Source organism: Numenius arquata, chromosome 10 (assembly GCF_964106895.1).
Source record: "Numenius arquata chromosome 10, bNumArq3.hap1.1, whole genome shotgun sequence".
In the NCBI taxonomy this organism is placed as follows: Eukaryota; Metazoa; Chordata; class Aves; order Charadriiformes; family Scolopacidae; genus Numenius; species Numenius arquata.
In genome coordinates this window covers 37956412-37975367 of record NC_133585.1, presented here as the reverse complement: position 1 = coordinate 37975367, position 18956 = coordinate 37956412, and the positions used below count along the sequence as shown (strand labels likewise).

The following is an 18956-nucleotide window of genomic DNA, read 5'->3' as shown; positions in this document are numbered from 1 at the left end:
AGTGAAACTGTTCAGAATCATAACTTACTATTACAATAACAAAATAAAACATATGGACAAGTGACAGTAGATGAGCCAAATAAAACTAAGAGGTCACCAAGACCCTAGTCACTAAGACCACAGACAGCTTTAAAGGAATTCAAGGCTGAAATAAATGACTCACTTAAAACTGTTACCTGAGATTAGAGTGCCATTTTTTAACAAAAGTGTTCCAAGAGAGATTCAGAAAACAGCAAGCCTGTCAGCTTGCTATCTATACAAAACAAATAGGTGGAAACTATAATATGGAACAGTGGACATCTGGATAAATATGACTTATCTGGGAAGAGTTAAAAAGGTTTTCATAAAAGCAAGTCCTGCCTCACAGACCTAAGGCAGTCCTTTGAGGGGATCAAAAAACACGTGGATAAGGGTGATCTGATTGATCTTGGATTTACAAAAGGCTTTCAACAAATTCCTTCACCAAAGGCTTTTAAGAAAACTAAGCAGCCATACCATAACATGGCTTAGAAGTATAAGGTGATACACATTGGAGAAAAAGCCATTAATTCACAAATAAAACAATGAGCTTTGAACTGACTATCATCAGACAAGATTTTAAGATCTTAAAAGATAGTTCCATGAAAACATCAACTCAGCAGCATCTGAAAAAGCAAATCAGGTGTTAGCAATGTTGGGGTTAGCAACAAGAGAAAAAATAGATGATATCATCACGTTACTGTATAAATCCCAACTTTTTTTGCAGTCTGAAGACTGTGTGGCTTTCCAGGCCTCCATCTCAAAAAGGATATAGAACTAGAGAGGATGGTATGAGGACTATAATGGAAGGTACGAGGCAGCTTCTGTATAAAGAATGACTAATTATTCCATTCTTCTTCCCTTGAAAAAAGATGACTGAGATGGGTATTTAAGAGGTCTATAAAATAAGTGCCTGAAAAGTGTGGCTGGGGTTTGCTTGGTCATAGTTTCCTCTGATCCAAGAAGCAGGGGACATCAAATAAATCTGTAGGATCCAGGTTAAAAGAAGAAAAGGTGATTTTTTTTATGTCACAATGTAGTTAAGAATGACTTCCTACCATAAGCTATAGATACTAAAAGTTATGTGGGCTCAAGAGGAAACCACGTGGAAAGGTTCATGGAAGAGAAATTCGTAACTGTTACTAAGTACAGAAGAACTGCATCCAGCCGAGGAAGTTTTTGAGTGGAAGTCACTGGAGGCCACCTGAGGAAAGTATTGTGCATTCCCATGTTCTTACACTTTTCCCTAAGCAACCATTTTCCACTCACTATCAAAGGCAGCATTTTAGGGTAGATGGCCTCACTTTGGTCTAAGTATGGCTATTCTTAGTTTATCACAGCTCATCAAGGCTAACATGCTAGATTTTTAACTGGCAGTTCTTGAAAGCAGATAAGCAGGTAGGGGTTTGATCTAGAAATTTTTTCCTACAGAACTCATCATAGAAGATCAGGTTCAAGACAAAGCTTTACCTGTATTTGGGCACAGATAGATTTTAAGTGAGTTCTGGCATTTATCATTTGCTGAGGTTATGAAGTTATTTTTATCAGTTGTTGCCTAGAATTGAATCTTTATGTTTTAGTGAAATGATGGAGATGGTGGCAGTGGTTAAGTGGCTGTGGTTGCCATTAGCTTTAAATTTTTCAGTGGATTTCCAAAACCATCTCAGTATGTATGCAATTTATTTATGCTATAGAAAACACAGAGACCAAAATGTCATAAACCCCATGAATGACTCCACTTTGTCATGATGTCCAGTTTCTGAACAGCATTTAGAAATCCCAAAGGATGCAGAGAATGTTCAACAAGATAAGACTTGATTTAAAAAGCAAGATATGCAGCGGCATAAGCATTTAAGAAAGTCATATAAGGCAAATGGGAGTTGTTAATGCCTATGGAGTATTATTTGTTAGATTAGGACATAGGAAGTTTTGGGTCTCTCCACCATGGGAATAGTTTAGTTACAGACTTCAAATGTTTTTCTTACCACGGAACAAGAAACAAATTCTCTCTCAGAAGAAAAAAATCAGCAATTTGTTTGGAATTGTTGTTATAAACCCCCTTCAACATACTGACTGGAAAAAAGCTATTTTTCCTATCTTTGTTCTCCTGTCAGGACCGTAATTCTTGCCAGTTCAAGCAAAGAGGCCTATATCAGTTTAAATGTACCAGGTTTAAATGTCCACAAAGCTTCGTCATTATACTGGGTTACCTCAAACCATGGCAGTTACACTTAGTTTAAAGATTTTGGATTTGGTTGGTTTGTTTGTTTTTTAAATATTACATTTTTTTCACAACTTGTTCTGGAGTAATTAGTACTACACAATACATATACAAACTCATCAGAAGAAAAAAGAATTTTTCTTTGGAGAGCAGAGATCTAAAAGCACCAATGATATTTTGCCATTACTACCACAAGATGACTTAACTTCTAGAGCACCATGTAGATTTCACAGATTAGAAGCCAGCAGGATATTAAACAAACACTAAACTATTCACCTTTAAGGATCCAAAAAACTAGCTCACAATGTTGTAGACAACTCTTAATTTCACTTTTAAGAGGAATTTCTTCAGTGTTTTACACTGTGACTTTAGCCAAGACCATTGGCATGATTTTGCTATGCCTTTTGCTGTGACACAATCAAATGTAAAGTGCTTCTCTGCTTTTTTGCCTGAAGATGTCAAATAGATGGTAGGGAATTAACTTCAAGGAACACCAACTACTGATACTTCAGCAGCTGTACAGAGATATTTCATCTATCTCATATAACAAAATCAAACAGATCCTGGTGTCCTGGTTATTTTTTCAGCTGAGCAATAACTAATAACATTGTTCTGGTTTATCATCTTAGACAGTTCTGTTATATGGCCCAAGTAGATAGAAGCTTCTATGTCTAGTACAAATTCCCATCAAATAGATGACCATCCAAATGCAGAGGTGTTTCTCACTAATTTTTTTCTCCAATATGTATATGAAGAAGTTCAGAAACAGAGATCAGTTTTGATTATTCCTTTTTACCAAAATGATACAAGAGAGCCTAATACAAGCTCAAAACACCCTAACATTAATTAATCATATAAATTTCATCATAAATTTATAACATTTGAAGGGCTGATAATTATGTGATATGTTTTCCTTAGTTTTTTTTAAATTTGTATTTACCAGAGTGTCATAAGGTATTTTTTGCAGCTATATACTTAAGAATTTTATTGTCATAAAAGTATCTATAAAAATGTGCATCATTAAGCAGAAGGGAGAGAACTTTGTCTAAAGCAAGATTCTGCCTTGGGAAAGACTAAAAAACTGTCTGCTCTAGCAACAAATCAACATTGCACAAGATAATAAGAAGCAGTTAGACACCTTGAACCGAGTTATTTTAAATGAGGTGCCTTTACTCAGAGGTTGCCTAGCAAAGTTCCTTTAAAGGCCATTCCCTTTCTGAGTATGGCTTCTCTAATAGTCTTTTCCTTAAGTATTTAATTATATGACAATCTGTGCTTGTTATAGTCAATACAGAAAGCACTCTTCCTCCCATTACATCCTGATATTTAGAGAGTGACATTTGTCTTTGTTTGATTAGGGACCTTGTCTCCACCCAGTCTTTGGGTTACCTTAGTGCCTTCAGGGGACTGATGAAGGACTTAGGTGCCTAAAAGCCTGTCTACTTTTTCCAGCCGCAGTATTTCGGTTTAACAGAAGATCCTGTCTCTACCTTGCTATTTTACCTAGTGTTCTTCAAAGACACATAGGCTCAGGTTTAAAGCTTCAACGGTTGCCAGCTCCATAGATGCAAAGTCATGTAACTTAAATGCGAATGTTTCCTGTTGCTCTGGCATCTCTGAAGACCTGGAAGCAGCCAACTGAAAACACTTCATAAAGGGACCTCAGTGGAATTTAGACTGTGGGAATCTGACATCAACCCCCAGCAACCTGGGTCTCAAAGCAAGAGGTGTTTGTTTTGGAAAACAGTCTTGCTGTTCTGCCCATCTGCTGAACACTCTCCTATAGAACCAGCTTAATTCAAAATGCAACGTGATTTTAGCCAAGCTAACTGACTTTGTGTTGAGGTGAGTAGGAGTGCTTACACTGTCAGTTATTAACACTCAGCTAGGGGAATATTCATCCCTTGCTGAAGAACAGTCACTTCTTAAACCACTCCAACTAGACCTGCAGGAGCTCAGCTGTTTACAGTCCGCATTAACCCAAATCAGAAATGGGGAACAGAATTGAACCCAGGTCTTGTAAAGTACTGGCAAATTAACTTCCCACTGAATCTTTTTTTTTTCCATGTTTATAGTAAGGTTCTCCTTTAATGACACAATGCAAATCATCCATTGATAGCATCAGTAGGGAGACTTGATACTTCATTCCACTAATCCCCTTCCCCTCTCTGGTAGGAAAGGCAACAGGCTCCATAAGAACAGGTATTATTAGGGTCCAATAATAATCTAGGTCGTTGCTAAATAGCAGTGCAGGTTAAACTATACCGAGGTTACAGAGAACCAGTAAAAGAAACAATTCCAAGACATAGAATTTTTTTTTTTTTTTTCCTTCCTGCAGTGCTGCAGAAAGTGCACACGGGGTAGAGACGAAAATCATACGCCTAGTTCAAACTAAGTGTATCAGTAATTCAGAGGATGTACATGATTCTGCTTTCTTCTTTGTTTGGAGTATGAATGCAAAAAAAAGGGGTAACTCAGAGTTTAAAACATGTGGCACCATTTACTAAAGTAAACTCACTCCCTAAATTGTCACTGGGAAATGTACACTTCTTTTTGCTGTTGTTTTAATTTAGCTGTCATGAGAGTCATGTTTAAACACAGCCTTTTCTGCCTCATGGCCGAGTCTCTTTGTGTGCATTTCCTCAACATTACTTACTTGACTTTGAAGGTGGGCTGAGCGTAGAAATCTGACGAAAGAGTGGGCTGTGCCCTTGATCCAAGGGAGCTCTTACATTCTTCTGAATGACTGCATTTGCTAGTGCAGTACACAGCAGCAGCAACAGTGTGGTGCTCTGGGTCTCCAGCTCTGCCTGGCAGACAAATCTCCGGCTCACTGAACATCTGCAAGACAAATTTTTCATGTTCTGTAAATGAATGCTGCCTAACTGCACCGGGAAAATGGGCACAGGGGATTATCTCTGCATTGCTATGAGCGGAGGGGCGCCTTGGGGCTTTAGATTGCAAGGTGGCAAGGAGCAAAAGCAGCCTTTGCAAATCGCCAAGGTAGGAACATGAGAGAAAGATGTTATTGGTGTTTTGTGAACACGACTGAGGAAAATTGTTTAAATATATACTGCTTCCAGTGAAATGGCTGGTGTGATGCTTGTTTGAATTTGCTAACACGTTTTGCAGAGATTCTACAGGTGCTGATTATGTTTGTTTCAATAAAATGGAATGATTACTTTTTGGTAGCTTGCAAGTATTGCCAACATTTTCTTAAAAGTTAAAAGTTTGAAATTGTGAAATGATGTATGCTTTCCAGTTCCTATTTGATTTGCTGTATGTTTTTGAATGCACTTGGCATATCACAAAAATGAGTCTCATATTAGGAAATGCTGTTTCAGTCATCTATTTATGATACTTTTTCTACTCTAGGCATAGAATAAATCCAGCTTTATCATGAGAAAATGTTCTTACTATTTTGGGTATCCTGGAAAGAATTACACTGAGTTATCTCTGGTTTTGGAAAGTTATCCAGTCTTAGAAGCAGCTTTAATAGATGCCAAACATTCCCTCTTATATTTCATGAGCAACACTGAAAATTACTGAACACTTCATAAATTATTTTCATGTATAAAATGAGAGCAAAACAGACAGTAGAAATTCGGAATACATGAAAAATAAGAACCGGTAACCCCAAGTTGCAAAAATAATACTTAAAAAGTAGTTTTGTTAAAAATCAGTGCTCATTCCATTGCAACGGCTTCTCCACTGCTGCAACAATGATGATTTGTGCCAGTTATTAAGGTTTATGTAAGTGTATGGAGCTTCATTCTGTTCTCATAGACAAGAGGGACAAATTTTGTCCAGTGGTCCGAGGTCAGCAAAATACCACTGGGTGAAATGATACTGGGAATGATCATCACACAATGAATTCTGCCTTGTTAAATTGAGGGAGAGAGATTAAAATGTATTTTATCACCTTTTTGTATCTTGGTAAACCAATACATTAAATGTTAAGTTTTTTGTATTTTGATATAGTATTTTGTATCGGTAGTTCAGCTACTTCAGCTCTAACTTTCTTAAGCTGTCAATGTAGTAATTAGTTAAATTTAATTTACTGGATTAGTTAACTTTTCCATAAATAGCAGAAACAGTAGTCTACCTCATTTTATAGAAGAAGGTTTTTTTAGTTCCTCTGTCAAGAAAAGAACATCTTTCACTATTATTTTCAATGATTTCCAGCCCATATTAACCATGTTCAGTAATAGAGCTATGATTTATTCAGTGTATTTATAATTTTTCTCATTACTGTTAAGTTTTTTCTTGTTTTTATATTTTGCAAAATTTGAACACGTTTAAATTTTTTTCCTACCGATGGGCAACTGTTGCTTTGCAAGTAAAGACACTGATAATAGATGACGACAGTGGAACCCTGCCATCTAGTGAAAACTTGTAGCTAGAGCTTAAAAAATTGTAAGTAACGGTAAAGGCAAGTGGCCTTGATTACATAAAACCAAAAGTAAAAAGCACAGTAGCTTGAACACAAGATTCTGATTAAGCTTTAGTTTTCCTGATAAATATGGTCTATACAATTTTTTTTTTTCATATTCACATCCTAGACTGTGGCACTTAAGTCTGGGTTCTGTTTTACCACTAAAATTTGGGATTTGAGAACTAGCTACATGGTAACAGTTATGCCTTACCTCTAGTAGAAAATCAGCTAGTAAAACGTATCTAAATTTGGAAAAATAATACATGCATTTTTAGGAAAAAAATCAAAGAAACATGAGTTTGTTTTCTTGCAAACGAACCCAATCAAAAGGCCCATGTAATGCAATACTTCAGAACCCCCTTTGTAAGAGTACACGCGTATCAGCGTGTATAAGTGTTACAAACATGGTGGACTGGGTGCTTTATGAGTTCCAGATCATTCATTTCTCCATGCTTAAGGGTTAGTCAGGATCAGTGAGATTTGAAAACGGACACTAGTATCTGGCTGAAAACCTGGAACTTAAGAGTTGACAGGCTACAGCTTGCTTTGGGACTCACGCTGTCAGCAGGCTTCGCCCTTCTCCCGGGAAGCCTGGGCTCTCTCTGAGGTGCCCAGACCTGGGTCTTCAGGTCAGGCACCATGGTCAGGTTGAGGCACAGCAAGGTGGGGGGTCTGCAGCTACACTCTATGTCACCCTTTTTGGGGAGAGGCAATGCTTTCAGCTTTTATTCTCTTATCCGTGAAAACTGAATCTCATAATTCATGAAAGAATAAAGAATTACTCAACTAATGCATAGTAATTTTTCCTACTGGCTCCAAAATCCAAAGGTTGTGTTTCCTAAACACAATAAAAAATTGTTTGGGTTTTTTGGTTTTTTTTTTTTTTCAGTTCAAGGTTCAGCTTCTCCACTCGTGCACACTAATGTAGCTCCATAAAACCAGTGGGTCATCACCAAATTACACCAATGGAGATTTTGTCAGAAGTGTATATTTCTGGTTTTGGTGTCTCAGCTCACAGGAGCTGGGAAAGCTGCAGAGGGGTGGCTCACCTGGTTGTTGACACAACCTGAGCACGGTGTAGCCCTGGACTGCTGCAGAGGGAAGCGCACTCAGGCCCCCATCGTGAGCAGAGCAGTGGTTGTGATACAGATCAAAAAGGGAGAGGGATATGAAATGGAGGGAAATGAGATAATCTGTGAAAATGTGGCAGGATACAAAAATCCCAAATTCACACTCATCTACTCTTTTGATAAAGGAAACCTACTGTTTTTAAAGTTAATGAAATAAGTTACTGCAGTTCACTGCCGGAAGCAACTTTTACCAGTTTGTTTTATGCCTTTTAAAATATTGTTTTATTACATTTATAAAAAGTTATGTAAATCCTCCCCCCATTGTTTGTTGCGTAGCTCTTAAAGCAACAAGTAGCATTGCCACTAAAATCACCAAGAGTTTTGCCTGTAAGTATGAAGCAGTCTTCCATTATCATGCAAAGTGTTAACAGAGAGCTAGAGACAAACCTTTTGCCTTCCCAAGAAATATCTTAATTTTTTTTTTCTCACAGGCACATAAAATAGGCAATTTTCATCAGTAAATAATTTTACAACCATTAAATTAGATTCAAGGCAATTTCAGTAATTTGTCAGATGTGAGACTGCAACAAATTAATTATTTTTAAAGTATCACAACATATCATTTTGTTTGTCCATTTTTAACTCTTATTCAAAACTTAAGTTTCGAAAACATTTGACTCATTTTCTGTAGAGGCACACAAGCTGTTTAACACCCCTCGTCCTCTCAACCCTGGCTTCCCAACATCAGCTTCCTTTGGTATGCCCACTAATGTTGTAAATACTTCATAAAAATTATTTACAGTTAAACAGAATTTGTATATTCCATATACTGTCTGCATAAACCAAAATAACTTTTTAAAAAATCAATTTTAAATACCGTGTCAAAATACATATTGTGCTAGGAAAGATATCTAATAGGTGAATGTTATTAAAAAAGAAAGATAATCAGGAGTATAAAGCTAAGGAATACAATGGTTGTATCAGGGGCTGGGTATGCACCAAGACACTAAACCATGTCAGTATTGCACTGTAGGATAGCTTTCCCAAAGCAGGAGACGGTTTGGAAATCTCAGTACAACGGTGACCCTAGATGGCTAAGAATTCAAGATATATATGAGCAAAGGGACACGTGATGTCCTTTCTGTGACACTTTGTGTGTCCTTTCTCTTTCCACTGTGAGATATATGAAAAATGCCTTTTTTTTCTTGCTAATTTCTTTGCAGTTTTTAATTTAAAATATATAAAAATTGTATGTACAAAATAATGAATGATTTTCTGGACTAGCATTTGAAAGAAAGTCCTATGAGTTTTTCCACTAATACTTAACAATACCAGCTATGTATATATATACACATACACACATATATATAATAAAGCTATATCCTTTAAGAATATGTAATTGCATCTGGAGAAACACACTGATTTTTTTTTAGTGCTGACAGATTTTATGTACTTTTTCAGCAACGTTTTCCAACTGAATTTTTAGAAAAATAGAATAGTAACATTTCTCTGCCTATAATTTCTACCCTGCCAGTTTACCAGTGCATAACTACAACTACAATGCCTATCCTCTAAAACGTCAAGTTATTTGAAAGAGCTTACTGGATATTTTAAAACTCTTACCAATGTGATTTTCCACCCTGAAAATCTTTGCTCTACTACGGCATTTTCTTATGTCCAAACATGCCAAATATCATGCAATTTTCCATTGTCTTGCAAGTGTTAACTATAGTCCTAATTAATCCTATGAAATACTTTAGTAATTTAGGGTTCAAAACCAACGTCCTCAACTAGGCTTCATGCAAAACTTATACAGTTTGTGACTATTTTGCCAATTTCTGAAATAGCTTCTGCTGCTACTGCACAAATAGTAGCTTTACCTTTGGCTCAGTAATGACATGTGACAACTGGCTGCCTGGTCTTGTGCACTTGTCCATCAAAATGCTCAGATTTCAGTTCAAGTCTCAGTTTCATCATTTTGGATTCATTGGAACCTGAAACTGAAAGTGAAACTCAAAGACTTGGGAACAACCTGAACCAACAGTATGAAAAGCTGATGTCTGAATATGATTACTTAATGCTGGATGTATACAGAGCTGGGCTCTGTTGGGGTAGTTTGACTTTCTCCCTGCATTTATCTGAAATACTTGACATGCAGAACCACCCCAAGTGGCTTTCATCAAGTTGACCTTTACACTTAGTCTAGTAGAAAAAAAAAAAAGGATAAGGCATGTTAGCACAGTTATGCTTTTGATCCTGAGGTAAGGCAACGCATGTCACTGTCATGAGAGAGATACATTGCACTTGGTTCCATCCACAAAGTACATCAAAGCTGCTGGATTTAAGAAAACTAAGTTCCTGCCATTCTCTTACTTGTTACCATTGGCAAATGTTCGCCCTTCCAGGCAGAAAAACTAGGTGAGGAAAAGCTAAGATTCTGGTCACCACATTCAAGTTGAGACATGATCAATATCACTGTGTTACACCTGTGTTCCTAGCTTATTTCAGTGCTAAGTCACATAGATGAGTATAAACCATTGGTGCTTTTTGCTCCCCTGCTTGCCTCTGCACTGATGGCCCAGGAGCACCATCCTCCTAGTAAGATGAAGGTAAGAGACTGTTCTGTGTTTCAGATCATCTCCAGATGACCCAAGTCATCCCGGAGCTGGAGTTGGTGCTTTGGTCCCATCTGTTTCTGAAAATATACTCATTAACGCATAGTCAAATAGGATCTTACTATACGCTGGTGTTTGAAATGAAGATGCTCAGCATGCTGTGTGAAGGCTCAGTACTGAGCTAACATGACCCTGCTGATATTTCCTTATTTGTATCAATTGACATTTTAAACAGAATTGGCATACAACTTCATGCTAATGTAGACAGAGCAAGCCATGTTTAAACATGCTAGTTGAACTTTGGCAGCAAGAAGGGGAGTTTAGAGTTAACCTACATGATTTTAAACACAACTTGCCTTACTTGGACAGTATTTAAAACTGTTTGTTTAAATTTGCTAGCTAATACATTTCCAAACATAGTTTGTTTTTGCAGCCTGGACAAACTCTTATTCTCAAACTCACTCTTCAGACCATCTGACACAGCTGGTATTTGCTGATACTCAGAAAACTCCGTAAGGCATATTTACATATTCTTTCACATAAGGAGTTATTGTGGTTTCTTCTATCTTTTCTGGAGAGGATTTTGACTCCATTACAAGCCTTGACCCAATTTAATAACCAGTACATTTTGGTACATGTTTAGATGACATAGTTCAGCTTCTATTTAAGTAAATGACAGAACTTCCATTGACAAACTGGGAAGAAGCTGGGCTTTATAGAGGTTAGGTTAATTTATTTTGCAAAACAAAGGAACAAATTAAAGTTCTCAAAATCTGACTAAAATAGACCACTGCTGAATAGACTGCCACTTTCTGTTCCTGAAAATCTGCCATTGCTAGCTAGAAAAATCACGAGGAAAAAAAATTTATACACCTTTACCAGCAAAGGTTTATATGTACTTCCAAAGATTAGGGGTCTGCGTTTCCTAGTTCCAAACTTTTGCATTCCAGCTATTGTGCCAGTGGAAATGTTTAGTACTAAAGTCCCATCTAGTTGTTTAAAAGCTGCAGGATGAACTAGCACATGACTGTATACCCTGTTTTGGATATACAGAACTACATACCAAGCTGTTTTTGGCATGCTTTCCACAGTATTTAGGCAAATACAAGCATGCTTTGGATACATGGTAGTATTCATTCGTGCTTGTTTCCAATAGATAATTTTCCAACTGCCATGCTAGGAGACTTTTCAATGGAATAATTCATATTGATTTAAACTAAACAAAGTAAAAAAACCAAACAGTGTATTCCTACTAAATTAGATTACCTGCTTTGTATAGAGCTTAGCTTCATTTTTTTAGTTTCTTTGCTGGAAACATTTAAAATACACTGCATGTCATTATTATCTTCCATTGTTCTGTATTTTCTGCCATTCCATTCCTATTGTGAATGTGAATTTAATAGTAAGACTTTTGGCCAAGTTCACATTAAAATATCACAACAGGAAATGTTGTTTACAAAGACCTTTAGGATTGTGTCAGATTGTTTGAGAGGATACAGCTAGCAATTTATGTATATCATGGAAGGGCTTCCTTCCAAATACAGAACTCAGTGTTTTTCATATTTACAACAGAAATATTTAGAGCAGAAACTACTTTAAGGGACCATATTTCATGGGTTAAATGCTTAGCACTCCATAAAATGAGACTGATTTGCAGAGATAGCTTCAAGTTTAAGAGGAACAACTCTGTGCATGGAATTAACTGTGGACAAAAATGATAACATTTAGATTGCAACCAGCACTTACGAGCACTGCTTGTTGGCTGGAATGAAACTGGCAGTAAAAAAAAACCCTGGATATCAGCTTGAAGGTTTTAAATTTCAGACCTAATGTACAAAAGTTACACAGTGGATTTCTTTTTCCTTTTCTGTAATTTTTCCCATCTGTCCTATTCCATTAGAATCTGTAGTCCATAGTCAGTGTGGATGTTAGGATGAGACTAATGCACATTTAGACTAAAACACTTCAGCTTGCACAAAAATCAAAGTGCTATTTTTTGGTTATCTGCCAATATAATACAGTGTTGAGCGTGAAAGCGAAAAACCTTCAAAACACCTCAGCACCTTGCTCTCAGCGGGGTGCTAAGAATAGTGAAGAAGTGGCTGCTTTATTTGTTGCTGATGTGGAAGCTAAATTATAATGAAAACCTAGCTCTAAGCTTGCCAGACCCAATGGGCTTATAGCCTGAGCTCTCTGTCACATGCTGCAGTCCTGGGCACAGCACAGAATCTTCTTCTCTTGTTTAGCATGGAAACACTGTCTAAAAATCTTCTTTCTAGTTCCACAGAAACGTATTTTGAATCCTTTAAGTTTCCTTTGTTTGATATCTCCTTCTTACATCTGGGATGGGGCATCAAATGCACGGGTAACCTTTTGTTTCAGAAGAGTTATGTCATCCTGGACTGCTTAGCTGTAGAATCATTATTTTACAAACTTGCCTTTTTGTGAATGTATTTTAGAAATATGGTCCCATTTAGGAAGCTGGATGCTTTGGTTTTTGTAAGCATGTATTATATTACAATTCATGAGCAGATGAACTGGTGATGGGTCAAAACTATGAAGAAAGTAGATAAGCTATGGTTTTCTATACTGCTGGTTTCATTTGATATGTTCTCTATAGCATAAACATGACACGTATGGCATAAATTGCTACAGTATTGAATTTCAAGAAAGTTTCTAAAATAAAGATAATGCAAGACAATCATATGTCCATTGTGGCACTTTACAGTAAAAGAAAGAAAAACAAATGGAATAACAGGGGAACACAATTTAGTAAGACCAAATTTCCCCTTCCTAGTACTCTCTGCCTAATACAAGAAGTATCAGGAACTGCTTGTTGTCTGCAGGCAAAGGTGGGAAAGATTAATCTTTGTTTTAAAATCTAACAGTTGAAATAGCTATAGAGGAAGCCTTAACAAAGAAGTTGCATTTTTTCCCATGAACTCAATGGGAGCTTTGCCATTGACTTCAAAGGGCAAAGGACTGGGCCTTAGTATGTACAATATAGTGCAGTTATTTAATTAGAAGCAGATATCATGAATAAAAATCCTCATTGGGAAGGGTGTAGCAGTTTTTGCTAGGGATCTACTTACTACTATTTTCTGTGCCTAGCAGAAGTCATTCCCTTCAAAAAGCCTTAGACTTCAGAGTATTCCAATAACTTTGTTAAATAATACAAGTTTTTTCAAGTTATTTGGCAACTGTACATTTAATTTCCAAGCTGTGTTGGAAGTTTTTGTAAGGACAAATATACTCACTTGAGTTGAAGACATTTCAGTTTGCATATTTATAAGAATGAAATGATTGATAATAATAGGTACTTGACTGGCATTACTAGAAACTAGAGGCTATTTATTAAAGGAATGATAATGTATCAGAGAAAATTTATGTGGACATATCTCTCAGTTGCAAATGATTACTGGTCGAAGGGATTACTTGTAACTGCCCCCTTGCTTTCTTCAACTCTGCAAATACACAGGCTTGTGTTGGCTGAAATAAGCAGGTATTTCTTAAACAATTTAGATACCAGGGCTTTGCTAACTCACCTCATTTTGCCTGAGAGCTTAGGGAACAACCATATGAGCAGCTCATCTATAAGGTTTGAAGTGTGGAAACCTCCAGATTAGGATAGGGAGGAGGCAAGAGAGAGGAGTGCCAAGCAGCTGTGGGTGACAACCTCTGTGGCAGGCACAGCTGTGGCTGGACAAACAGATGGTAACTCCTTGCATTGGCACACCCATCTTGTTGTAGATTCACCTTCAACAGTTTAACTGATAACACTTTGGAAAGGGTCTAAGGGTCCCACAAAAAACCCGCTATTCTTCTAGAAGAGAAACATCTACAATGGAGAACTGTGCAATAGTAATTATAATGGTTGTCTATACCTGTATAATATCAGGTGTTTTGAAGATGTACTGCAATCAAGGGCCATCACATCATGGGTTTTATTAGCTTTACTCAACCACCACCACTGGTGCTCCTGAATAGATTGTCTCTCTCTTTATCTCTCTAAATCCTTGTCTTCTCTGCCAGAATTTCTTGCTGTTTTTTCTCTTATTATTCTCTTGGTAATACTTTTATTTAAACACGCAAGTACAGCTACTTAAGGATCATTTTCAGTTAATTCACTGAAAATTGTAGGCAAACAATGCCTCATTCTTCAAACCTTGTTACTTGGTTAGAATAGTGCCCATGACTACCAGTGAACTTCCTTTGGACTGAAAGAAATCCAGGAAACTTTCTGCTTTGAATGAACTCTCATCACAGAAATCTCTGAACTACTACAGCTTAACAGATGTGGCTGGAATAGACTGATCAGCATTTTGTTCCACAAATTACATTTTCCTATTTTGCAGAGATCACTTCAAAGACTGGCTGCCATAAGACACTGATTTAATTACAGAGGATGCATATGGAAATAATCTGAAAGGGATAAATAGCTTTATATATTATCATATATTCATAATGATCTTCCTGCACACTGAAATAATATTGCAGAATGGATAGTGTAAGACCCACTTATAAAACTCTTCAAATTAGAAAAAAACTATCATTAAGCATGGATGTTTTAAGCAAATTCTAACATATAATACTATTTAATGCCCAAGATCCTTACCGAGGAGCAGCTGTTTGACTTCCTTCACTGAAAAAAGCCCAGAGTTTCAGAATTGTTGGCTTTCCAAAAAAACTTGATACCTAGAAAATTAGAATGATATCAACAAAATTCTCGGGCAGTGGAATAAGTATGTCATGCTGATCAATATAAAACGAGTAATTCACAAACTTGGAGGGTTTTGTTACAATAATTCATAATAAAAGTAAATCATTGGTTTATGAAACAAAATGTTATTTTTAAAGTGTTATCTCATGGTATCCATACTGTTGGCCAAAGTTAGCCTTTAGATGTCTTGTGCATGTTTAGGAATATCTGGGGGACGATATTAGTCATTAAACTGAACTGGAAATCACAACTAGAACGCTCTTTCCTTTCAAGCCTCCAAATCCCTTTGCTAAGTGAATTAGCAGTGTGCCTTTATGTCCAGACTGAATAATCACCTTTTCATGATACTGACATATTGTTGATTCTCACTAGATGGTGCTCTTATTCACAGTCCCAAAATCATAGGTAAGTGAATGTAAAGACAGGTACAGCTTGGAGAAATTTTGGTTGCTAGCTTTAATGTTTTCTTACTGAAGCTGCTAAGTATTTTTCAGCTCAGTATCTCCTGGACCAAATAATTTCAAAGTGTAGAGTTAATGTCTTCAAGATATATATGTATATAAAACAAGTCAAGAATCTCATAATAACAAATTAATCATTCCAAATCTTCCTTTCACTCTCCTTATTATTCCCTGCATACAAACAGAATGTAAGCCCTTAAGGAGGGCTCCATAAATTTGTACTAGGGTTTGATTTGTGGTTTCGTAACACTATAATTAGGACACATTTTGATCTTTAAAAAGCTAACTAAAAAGGCGTATTTCAGAAAGCTTTAAGAAAGAGGCAGTTGTAATCCTTTAAAGAGAAAAGTATTTCTGTAGCTATTTTACAGCATATTATGAACATTCAGTAGTAATATTACACACGACTATTGAATATATGTAATGAAATCATGAAAAAAGAGCATCAAACAAGATTATACCAAACCTCAGTTTCTTCCAGCCCAATCTGACAATAGCCAGAGCAGACAGGGCTGGGAGCCCTGGAGATGTAAAAAGACTCCCAGGTCTTGTTTCCAATTTAAACCAATTTTTGAGCTATATTAAAATGATGTTTTTTTCTAAATTTGTAATTAACCTGCTTTTCCTTTCTCTGCCCTCACTTTCAGTCATGACTTCAGTCTGTAATATTAGCTCTTCTAAAACCAGGTTATTTTACTAATCTGATGAAGAATAGACTCTCATGAAGTACACCAAATCCAAAATCCAAGAATGCATCCTTGAACAGCTAGGCTGGTAGAAATCTACCTGAGTTTTGCAGCTTGAGCCCATTTTTACTCAAATAGTTTCAGATTAGCAGATCAGTACGGCTGTGATCCAACTCATCATTCCATGATTGAATCTTTATTTGAAAGGCCATAATTCATCTCCTAAACGTGCAACATTTTTAAGTCATTTTCCAGATCACCAGGATAATGTTACCAAAAGATTTCTGATTTCATGGCACAATTTGTGACTACAAAATGTATTTGGCTTCAAAATCTCTTCTCATTCTACAAAAGCAAAAATTTCTCAAACTCTGAGTTACAGTTTTCTTCCTCTATATTTACAGTAACAGTGAAAAACAACCCAGTGAATCTAAATGTAGTGAGAGGACCATGAATGCCTCTTTTTCTGCACTGGCAGTACAAAACAGTACAAAGGGTAAGATAATTAAGCCCGAGGAGATAGTTATCTTTGTGACCTGTCATTTTTTTTGGTGTTCCTACATGAACAAATGGAGCACTGAAACGCATGGCCTGAGAACAATGGCGCCCAGCCCTGAACCAACCTTCGGGGTCATTCATTTGTTGTTTGCTTCTAGGCCTGATATGCATAAGAGGCCTGGAAAAGTTGCAGAGACTGGGAATTTGCGCAAATTGATATCGGGTGCTAATTGACTCAAGCAAAAACTAAAGATGCATTGGCCTGTTCAAATCAGGCTTGAATTCAGGCCTTCTGGATTCCTGCATCAGCCAGCTCTGAAGAACTAAACCCTGGCACGGTTCATCAGCTGCTCGGTGCCAGGATAAAAATAGAGAGGCAGAAATGGGATCATGTTTTAGCACAATCTTAGCTGAAACTAAAAAGGGTGGGAAGAAACCCTTCCTCTTATGAAAAATATCTTCTTTTCAGGTGTTGAAGGCAACAATGTGGTAATAAAGCTCAGCTAAAATGAGAGCCAAACCAAATCTTTTCTGAAAACCTTTTACAGTTCGAGACACAAACTTTTTTTCAAAGGCTGGAAAATATTCATCATTCCATGTTTATGTGCAGGTGTGTTCCATAAAGAACAAAGAACACAATTTATTTCAGTGACTAGGTCATGCTGGATACACACACAGTGACAGTCATGGCTGTAGGAGTTACCTATCGCCTCAGTCCTATGCAGTGACTCTTGCCTGTCTGTTATCCAACTAAAAAGCTTCTTCTAATAGATTTCCATCAGCTCATTATGAGTAAGCCTTCAAATGAGACTTGTGCTATCTGGCATCAACGCTTTCCAATGAGCATAATCTCTTCAGTAATCCACACGTTATGGGACTGAGTTTAATATCTGGAGAAGATCTTTGGTCTGCACGTGGTTGAAAGCCTGTGTGAGTAGGTTTCTTTGTGATTGCCAGTGCCTTTTATATTGTAGGACTTTCTACTGGGAGAGGAAACTATATGCTACAAAGTCCTCTCTGTTTTTATAGCTTCGTAGTATTATGGAAAGCAGTGATCTCCCTCAGGGACTCACATAATCTCATGTTATACCTGTATGTCACTTAGAGCAAAACCTACACATTGGCCCAAGTGAGTTTAGTTTCATTCGAAAGCTTCCTTGAACTTTTTTGATTTCTCTAGTGTTACACTTGTAAGATACTCTCAGGCCAGACAATATTTACATGTGCTCAGGTTTCATTTTGGCTATTTCACTTGCCTCCCTTAGGCCTTGTGTACCTCGAGTTTCTCCCTCATTTTAACAAAATTTGTCACAATCTAAACCAGCATCTCAAATATAGATCCTGCCTCAACTGCACTTGACTGGTCAGAAATACACCTGTATGACTGCTTTGCTTGGACTCAGCACACAGCTAAGGAGTATTTAAGGCAAAATCCTCTCAGCAGGGGGCCCCAACTCCATCCTTCAGTTAATATTGGTTATTGCGAAGCAAGTATGTGTCTGTCGAATCTGCTGAGGTTGCCCTTGTTGAAACATCCCTTCCACCTCTGGACCCCTCTTCTTTTAACACAGGAAGCTTTGCTGCACTCCTGAGGTGTCAGTCATGGATAAACATTTTCACAGAGTAAAATACCTATGCAACACGTGTGGAATACAGGGTGGGAGGCATAGGGGGAGGCAAAGTTGAACTTGATCTTCTCTTTCTTCTCACAAATTAATCTCTGGCATCAAGGCTCCTTCCTTCAGGCACGGAGGATGAGATAAAGCTTACTTCAATGTGTGGATTTCTGGTTTCTCCCATGCAAAAAGAAAATAACTGGAAAGCAATTCCTTCTGATACAGTGACATTAAAATGCTCTTGCTGTGTGTTTTCTTTAAATTCATTATTAGGCTTAATTTAATAAGAAAAGGGTAAGTTTTAGGGCAAAATAATAAAGAGAAAAGGAAACTGGACACTGATTCTGACACTGAATTTAATTTATGAAGGTGCTGACCTGTGACATCTGTTTAAAGACTACGCAATCCTTAAAAAGTGTGCTTCCCAGGAAACTTGAGAGGTACTAGCAGTTCGTATAACAGGTCCTTTCCCTCAAAATTATATTAGTAAGAAAGGTGTCAGCAAAATTATAAGTCTTCTGAGGCAATCTGAGTCAGATTATCTTCTTTTAGGTGAAAAAGAGCACTGTACATTTCTACATTCCTATTCAGTTGCTTAAAATGCAACTCTTGTTCT

The 18956-nt window shown here is 37.1% G+C and overlaps 1 protein-coding gene across 3 annotated transcripts in view; it reads left to right on the top strand.

Moving 5' to 3' along the window:
* The first annotated feature begins 5113 nt into the window (after window positions 1-5113).
* SYNPO2 (synaptopodin 2) overlaps window positions 5114-18956 on the top strand; it is an 89582-nt gene continuing 75739 nt past the window's right edge. For 2 of the 3 annotated variants that reach the window (XM_074154530.1, XM_074154531.1), the window contains exon 1: window positions 5138-5242. In XM_074154530.1, the coding sequence (XP_074010631.1) occupies window positions 5138-5242 (105 nt within the window). Of the gene's footprint in view, window positions 5243-18956 lie in introns of all 3 variants that reach the window. The other variant, XM_074154529.1, reaches the window with a different exon arrangement.